General features: G+C 44.8%; 1 protein-coding gene across 2 annotated transcripts in view; it reads right to left on the reverse strand.

Moving 5' to 3' along the window:
• Positions 1-8,009, reverse strand: part of CFDP1 (craniofacial development protein 1) — a 96,723-nt gene extending 88,714 nt beyond the window's left edge. The window contains exons 1-2 of one of the 2 annotated variants that reach the window (XM_075536196.1): positions 7,812-8,009; positions 1,082-1,199 (exon numbers count right to left, since the gene is read on the reverse strand). In XM_075536196.1, the coding sequence (XP_075392311.1) occupies positions 1,082-1,199; positions 7,812-7,875 (182 nt within the window). In that variant the 5' untranslated portion in view covers positions 7,876-8,009. The remainder of the gene's footprint in view (positions 1-1,081; positions 1,200-7,811) is intronic. The other variant, XM_075536195.1, reaches the window with a different exon arrangement.
• Positions 8,010-9,192: the final 1,183 nt, after the last annotated feature.

Here is a 9,192-nt window from a genome sequence, read left to right on the forward strand (position 1 = left end):
CAGGGAAAAACAATCAGGTTTAAGACTCCTAAGAAGAGACAGTTTAAGACTATTTTCACTAGTGGTGACTTATTTCAAACATAAAATCATTTTTCGCCTTTTGAGAAACTATAGTCTGCTTTTTGCTTCACTGCCCAAGAAGACAGAGCACCAATCACAGAGGGGCAGACTTCTTTGGAAGTCTTTATCTGGAGTAAGTAAGTATTAGGATTTTCATACCATTTGGGTGCAAGTGTAAATAAACACTACATTTACAGAGGGCAATCTGCTAATTATCTATTTTTAAAAGTATAACTGTTAAAAACCTGACTCAAGTGATCCTATTCTTACAAATCTGGCTTTTAACTCTACGGTCCATAAAGACATACACAAAGGATCTGTATTTTGAAAAGAGGGTAGCCATACAACACACAAAAAGTGTAAACTAAGGACATTACTGAAGAATAATATATAACACCTTGTGTTATCAGTTACAGTGTACCACAGGGATGCCAGACCTCCATGGCTGTAACTGTTGTTTAGGGAGCGGTATGCTTCTGTTTATGGTGATGGGAAATTTGCAAATGATTATTGATGATCACAAACACGAAAAATGCTGGGCTGGCAAAGGCGGTTTTATGTATATATATTTACAACCATTAAAAAAAGAGGAGAAATGATGTGCAAGGGAAGACCCTCATGGGAACTCTCTGCTCCGGAATTTGTGAAACCTAACCTAAAACAAAGCCTATTTAAGAGGAAGGGAGGGGACACACGTGCTGGCACGTGCTCAGAACCAGGTGGCACAGCTCCTTTGAGGGAAAGCAGCGAAGGCTAAAGATGGGTGCACACTTTTCTACTGACTAAGCTTTCTGATCCTTTCCACATGCACATATTATCTATGAAAAAGTTCGTTTCTAAAGTTCAAGAACTTTTGAAGCTTGCCAGAGACCAAGAATGTATCTAAGATATCGGCAAATGTTTCCGTCAAAGAGAAAAAGACAAGACTTCTGTCCACTTGAAATCCACGAGCCAGCTGACCCCAGCACTAGAAGGGTTAGGACACCAGCCCCTGACCTCTAAGGGCCTGGGGCAGCCTCACCTGCACGGAATGCCCGCTGCCTTTCTCTTTGTCCCTTTGGCTTCCTGTGCCTGTTCTTCACCATCCACTTCATCTTCCTTCACTAATTCATTTACATCATCTTCACTATACTCGCCACCTGAAATCACATGACAGGGCAGTCAGACAGACAGGGATGAAGGTTCTCAGTCAAGATGAAATCATTTCATCAAGAAAAAGGGAGTTTCCACTGCATGGTGCCTTGCCTTCTTCTTCGTCTGAAACACCATTCCTCAGGAGTGCATATCTGACCCTGAAGGATATGTTCCCCTATTCTAGGCTCCCATCGCCACCCAAATATCCCACCCCACTTCAAATTGTGTTTGTAATTCTACACTCTGTGCTATTGTAAGTATACTGAATTAATACATTGCAACTCTATTACTGTTCAAAGAAAAAGTAAATGAATACTCACACCTCATCTTAGGTGTCTTTTGAAAACCTCTTTTGTCAATAAAAAAATCTTAAAATAAGTCTGAAGACTTTCAGTTGAACAAAGAAACAAACCGGGCCCCACACTGGTAAGGCAATTCTGACTCAGCGAGGCCGTGTCCAGCAGAGAGGAACCGCTTCTAGGGATCAGAAGCTGTAAATCCATACGGAGCAGCCACCACAGGGCAGCTGCTAAGTGTGAAGTGCAACCTTGCAATCAGCACCCCAATACTCACCTCAGTGAACCTCCAGGACTTTTTTTTAAAGATAATTTCATTGGGGACTCTTACAGCTCGTATACAATCAATTGTATCAGCATATTTGTACATATGTTACCATCACCATTTTCTAAACATTTCCTTTCTATTTGAGCCCTTCCTACTAGCTCTTCCCCCTAACCCCCCATGAACCCTTGAAAATTGCAATTGTTATTTTCATATCTAACACCTTTATTTTCTATTTGAGCCCTTCCGATCAGCTCCTCTTCCCACCCACCCCCCATGAACACTTGATAATTATACATTATTATTTTCATATCTTACACCATCCACTGTCTCCCTTCACCCATGTTTCTGTTGTTCATCCCCTGGGACAGGGGAGGTTATGTATCGATCATTGTAATCAGTTTCCCTTTCCTCCCTTCCTCCCCCGTTTACCCCTCCCCTCCTGGTATTACTATTCCCATTTCTGTTCCTGAGGGGTTTATCTGACCTGGATTCCATGTGTCATGAGCTCTTATCTGTACCAATGTACACCTTCTGGTCTAGCCAGAACTGAAAGGCAGGACTGGGGTCATGACAGTGGGGGCGGGGGTTGGGGTTGAGGAAGCCTCAAAGAACCAAAGGAATATTGTGTTTCATAGATGCTATCCTGCACCCTGGTTGCCTCATCCCTTCCTTGTGATCCTTCTGTGACGGGATGTCCTATTGTCTACAGATGGGTTTGGGGTCTCTGCTCTGACTCCCTCCTTCTCAACAATGTTTTTATGTTTGTTTTGTGTCTTCTGATGCCTGTTATCTGATCCCATCCACATCTCAAGATCACACAGGCTGGTGTGCTTCTTCCATGTGGGCTTTGTTGCTTTCCTGCTAGATGGTTCCTTTTGTAACACCAAGCCTTTTTTTTTTTTTAACATCAAACCGTTAAGACCCCAGACACTCTATCTTTTGATAGCTGGTCACCACTAACTTTCTTCACCACATTTGCTTATGCACCCATTTTGTCTTCAGCAATTATGTCAGGAGGGTGAGCATCATAGGATGCCAGCTGTTAGAGCAAAGTGTTCTTGAGTTAAGGGAGGGCTTTGAGCAGAGGCCAAAGCAGGACTTCTTATATAAGGCGCAAACCCATCGATCTCCCATCGTCATGACACACTGGAACCAACAGGAGTTGTCTAGATGCCCTATTTGAACACACACTCACACTGTGGGCACCAAGCAATAAATCTAGCCCACAAAGATTCGGTTATCTTTTAATAATTTCACATAGACTGTAATTGGGAATATAACATTTGTTGTTGTGAGTACTGTTGAAGTTGATTCCAAGTCATAACAAGCCAATGTAATAAAGGAGAAATGCTCTGTAGGGTTTATTTGTTTGTTTGTTTTTTAGCTGTAATCCTACCAGGTCTTTCTCCCGTGGAACTACTGGTTGAGTTTGAACCACCAGCCTTTCAGCAATGTATTTTAAAAAAGCACATCAAAACCCGAAAAATAACACAATGAAACTTTATCCTAAAAAGTAATGTAATTCACCTTATTAACTGGCCACACATGATATCACATCAGCAGATGGGGAAAAAGTGTTAAAAAAGGAAATCACCTCTCAGGAAATTAAGAATAGAACCTCTTTAACAGGTTAAAATACATCTGCGACAAACATATAGCTAACATCATAATGACTGGCCAAATACTGATGCTGTCCTTCTCATCACTCCTGTCCGACGCCACACTAAAAGTTCTATCAAATTCAATAAGGCAAATGGAAGAAATAAAAGGCATTCCAATGGGAAAGAAACAAGAATATTTTTATTCACCCATGACATGATTGTCTGTGTGGAAAATCCTATAGAATCTACAAAAATAAAGCAAGATAATAGAAGTTTCATGAGCAAAGAGTTTGAAACATATAAATAAAAAGGCCTAAATAAATGGAGACCCATACAGTGTATGTGGAATGGGTTCAACTGTCACGTCTACCCAAATGGATTTATAGAGTCAACAAAAGTTTTCAACAAAATCTCAGAAGGATATTTTCTGTAGAGACTGACAAACTGATTCCAAAACTTGGGAAAGGAACCAAGGGACAAATTCATTGCCATTGAGCGAATTCCAACCCTATAGAGCAGTGGTTCTCAATGTTGTGATGACCACCCCCCAACCATAAAATTATTTTCATTGCTACTTCTAACAGTCATTTGGCTACTATTATGAATTGGGCGACCCCTGTGAAAAGGTCGTTCGACACCCAAAGGGGTCAGGACCCACAGGTTGAGAACCACTGCTATAAAGGAACAAGCATAGTTTACTACCACTTTGAAAAGAACAAAGCTGGAGTGCTCTCTCTCTCTGACTTCAACCTCCTTTAAAACAAAAGCTACAGTCATCAAAACCGTGCAGGGCAGGGTAGGGCACCCAGAACTAACTTACACAAACCTGGCCAACAAAGGTACAAGAAAAACGATAGTCACTTCAACACATGGTGCCGGAACAAATGTAAAATGAAATTTGCCTCAATCTATAACTCTACCTTCTATACAAAAATGAGGTGAGCAGAGCATGAATCATAAACGTCAATGTAAAACGTAAGCTTTGAGGAGGAAGCACAGGCAGGTATCTTTGTAATGCTGGGTTAGGCAGAGTTCTTGGACATGATACCAAAAGCACAATCTGCTATAGAGGTAAGTCAGACAAGGTTTAAAAGTCTTGCTTTGTATAAAGACACTACCAAGAGAATGAAAAGACAAAATCTTCTAAAAATGCAATTGCATCCAGAATACACAAAGAATTCCAAAATTCAACAAGAAAACAAAGAAGACAGTTTCTAAAATGGGCAAAAGATATAAACAGACATACCACCAAAGACATAAACTAATTCTGCCATCGAGGTGATTCTGAGTCTCGCTGATCCTGTAAGACATAGAACTAACTGCCCCTTGGTTTTCCAAGACTGTAGTAAATTTTTAAAGGAGCAGAAAACTCCAAACACCCAACGCACTGCCATCCAGCCAACTGTGACTCACAACGACCCTGTAGGACAGGGCAGCACTGTCCCTAGGGGTTTTCCAAGACTGTAACTCTTAACCCGCTTAAAAAGCCCCATCCTTCTCCACCGGAGCGGCTGGTGATTTCAAACGACAACCAAGTTTAAGCACGAAGCCGCCAGGGCTCTTCACACGCAGAAAGCCTGATCTATTCCTTGCTGAGTAGATTCAACCTGCTGATCCTGGGCTTGCAGGTCAACATATATCCACTACGGCACCAAGGCTTCCTAAAAATATAGATTAGTAACAACTAAAACCCTCTGCCATTCTGTCAATTCCAACTCATAGTAACCACAGAGTGAGTTTCTAAGGCTTTGTAAATCTTTATAAGTACATGAAGTCTCAGCTTTCCCAGGGGACAAGCTGGTGGGTTTGAACAGCCAACGTTGAGGTTAGCAGCCCAACATTTCTCCAACAGACCACCAGTGTGCTTTTCCTTCAAAGAAGATATAGATGTGGTAAACAGATGATAAAGGGTTTGGTTTTGTTTTTCGGTGGGGGCGGGGCGGGGAGAATCTTACTAGCCAAGAAGCAGTGGCACTGTGGGTTAAGCACTGCACTGCTAACCCTAGACTGAAGGTTTAAACCCACTACTCACTCTAAGGGAGAAAGATGAGTCTGTATGTGCCCAGGATGATATAGAGGGTAAAGTTCCACTCTGTCCTATGGTTACTATGAATCAGAATTGGCTTCATGGGAAACTGTACGAATCAGAAGGTGGGTGGTTCAAACCAACCCAGAGGAACCTCACAAAACTCGGAACTCAAACATGGCCCCAAGTTGATTCCGATGCATAGTGACCCTATAGGGCTGGGTAGAATTGACCCTTGGGTTTCCAAGACTGTAACACTTTACTTAAGTGTACAAAGCCTTGTCTTTTTCCTGTGGAACAATCAGTGACTTTGAACTGCTTACTGACCTTGTGGGTAGCAGCCCAACAAGTAACTACTACACACAACAAGCCAGGTCAGCTGCTTCCAAAAGCTTACACCTTGAAAATCTAACAGTTTACTATGCACATGAGTCCAAACGGACTGGACAATAATTACCACAACAATATTTGGGAACACAGACTGCCAGTCAGTATAGAAGTGCAAATTTAAACCTAAGGGAGAAGCCACTGGATACAACAGGGGACTCAAGGAACAGAGCATTCAACACTGAAGGGAGCCAAAGGCACACCCAGAATGGTGATGGCAATGAAAGATCTCAGATTTCAAGTGGTAGTAGGCAGGACAAGGCCAAGCAAGTCACTGTGGAGGAGGTCAAACGAAAGTGAAAATTTCCTAGTGAATCTGAGTATCTTGGAAGAGTTAGACATTTCTCTGGATATTCAGGGTAATCAAATTATTAGTAAATAACTAATCAACAATCACAGGAAATGACAGCTATTAACTCCAGAGAAAACAGGTTATATAGAAAAAGTATCTCACACAACTTATAGTGTTAACTGTCACCACAAAAAGGACTGACCTAACCAAAATGAAGACACCACTCTAACAGCAGGCTGGAGTGTTCGGAGGCACAAGTTAGGATTGTGTTTGAAGTTAGAGAAATGAGGTCACAGAATCAGTTTTCCAACTTACTGTGTTGCAGATAACCACCGAGTTTTTGAGGGCAGATTTTTCTGAAGTAGACCGACTTTTCTTCCATGGAGCACCCCAACAAGTTATCATTTGCACCCACCTAGAGCCTCCCAAGATATGAGGTCAGGGGTGGGCTTTAAAAGAGCTCATTCTTCCATTGGGGTGGGGGGGGAGTGTCAACAGGCCATGGGACTACAAAATTAAGAGTGAAAAGCAGTTCCCTATGGTTAAGGTTCTGCAGAAATGAGGGGAAGTCAGCGCTGGTTCTCATAAGCCTCTAGAACTATTTTCTTTGGTTCTCATAAGCCTTCTAGAACTATTTTAGTACTGACTAAATTGGAAACTATGTAAAAGTTAACTGGTTGTTACAATAAAAACAAACTTGGTGAACATGCGCAGAACCTGGGTAAACAGGAAATAATCCCATTATCCTGGAGAAGCATTAAATGACTATAGGGTCAATAGGAGAGGAAACCAAGCGGATGACAGTGAGTTTCGTTTGTTTGGTGAGGGGTGAAGGGGTCTTGGTGGCGCAGTGGGTTAAGCTTAGGGCCGATAACCGAGGTCAGGCAGAGAGATGGCAGTCTGCCTTGGCTACTCCCAGTAGTGGTTCTAGTCTGTCCTACAGGGTCGCTAGGAATGGGAATGAAGGGTCGCTATGCGTGTGTTCACTCCACAGCGGTGGGGGTGTTTTCTTTTTGCGGAGGAGTGCTTAGCAATTGACTTTCCACATACACAAAACAGGGCGTATTGATGGGTTTTTGAGAGAGAGAGAAACTGCGACTTGTAGGTTTCTTATCCTGAGTGGATTGCAGAAGGAGAGTTTTGATGACAGGAGTAAGTTCAGGAAAAGGCAGAGTGGGAAAAAAAGCAAAGGCTGGAAGGTTCAGATTTATTTATTTGGGGCCACCATCGATTTTAAACGTCTCCAACAAGTCAGAGACGAGAACCAGGGATGGATGTAAATTACCAAGAAGCCCACTGCAACGCATCCGGTGATCAATTCTAAGGCGAGGCCTGCGGTCGGTCGGCCGCCGCCACGCAAGTGCACTTCGCAGAGAGCCGCCCTGCCCAGTGGTGGTGGTCAGCGAGTCCCTCCAGGCGGAAGCACCGGCGAGAACTCTTAACACTTGGATCCCCTTTCAGAAAGAGCGAGGGGGGTCCCCCAGGAGCAGGGCGGTTTTCACGTGCCGGTTCCCGCGCTTCCTTCGAAGCCCAGCCCGGGGGAGCGGCTGCGTGAACGTGCCCGCGCGCACGTCCCGGGAGCGAGGGGTCGCGCGAGGCTGGCGTGGGAGGATCGCGGGGCCTGCGAGCTGGCACCTCTCCAGGCCCGCGCCACCCGGGGCTCCCGGACCGATGCACGCGGGGGACCCGGGGCGCCACACGTGAGGGGAGGGGCGACTCGCCCCTCGCCTCAGGCGGGATCGCTCACCCGACGGCACGTAGTCCTCATCTTCCTCCGAGGTGGAAAAGTCTTCGGAGTCGAATTCCTCCATGTCACTGCCACACGTGGCAGGAAAACCCGCAGGACCACAGCAGCTACCCCCAACAGCGAAGCTCTAGGGAGACACCATAGAAGCGCAGCGGAGACAGCAAGCAGGGTGGGTTCGACCGGGTCTGCGCACGCGCAGAGCGCCACCTGGACGAAATCACGACACTTCCGGCCCGCCGCCCCAGGCGGACGCAGCTCGGTGCGGCTGCTGTGCATGCTGGGACTCGTAGTCCTTAGCGCTACCTCCTCGCATTGATTTAATACTCGTTAATAAGCTAGGAGTCAGAATCGAATCGATACCAGTGAGTTTGGTTTGTTTTGAAAATAGGTTTAATCAATACTATTTTGTGGAAATAGTATTCACAGGAACCCAAAGGTTAACGCAAATCGAAGTGCAACCTAACCATTGTTTATTCTCAGAGTAACTCTTTTGGGGGGAGTAGTTTTTGTTTCGGGGACAAATGCTTTGGGAGTACAGCCAGTGACACTAAGAGTGAGGTTGGCATAACGTACCAGTCCCCCGGAAAAACATCGTGCAGCGAAAAAGTGACCCTCAAGGAAATGGAATGACAGAGCGGCACCAATAGCCAGAACATTCGTGAAAGTAACCAAGCGGCCATCTGGCTCAGAAGCAACAAAGCCCATATGGAAGAAGCACACCAGCCTGTGTGATCACGAGGTGTCGAAGGTTATCAGGTATCAGGCATCATCAGAACAAAAAATCTTATCATAGTGAATGAGGGGTGGGGTGGGGTATGGAGTGGAGACCCAAAGCCCATTTGTAGGCCACTGGACATCCCCTTACAGAGGGTCTGGGGGAGGAGACGAGCCGGTCAGGGTGCGATGTAACAAAGATGAAAAATACATTCCTTTAGTTCCTAAATGCTCTTTCCCTCCCCCGCACTATCAAGATTACAATTCTACCTAGCAGGTCTGGCTGGACCAGAGAATGTACACCAGTATAGATAGGAACTGGAAATACCGGGAACCCAGGGCAGATGATCCCTTCAGGACCAGGAGTGTGAGTGGCGATACTGGGAGGGTAGAGGGAGAATGGGTTGGAAAGGGGGAACCGATTACAAGGATCTACATGTGACCTCCTCCCTAGGGGACAGACAACAGAAAAGTGGGTGAAGGGAGACATCGGACAGGGAAAGATATGACAAAATAATAATTTATAAATTATCAAGGGTTCGTGAGGGAGGGGGTCGTGGGAAGGGAGGGGTGAAATGAGGACCTGATACCAAGGGCTTAAGTGGAGAGCTAATGTTTTGAGAATGATGAGGGCAATGAATATATAAGTGTGCTTTACACAATTGAT

This window comes from Tenrec ecaudatus, chromosome 18, assembly GCF_050624435.1.
Source record: "Tenrec ecaudatus isolate mTenEca1 chromosome 18, mTenEca1.hap1, whole genome shotgun sequence".
Classification (NCBI taxonomy): Eukaryota; Metazoa; Chordata; class Mammalia; order Afrosoricida; family Tenrecidae; genus Tenrec; species Tenrec ecaudatus.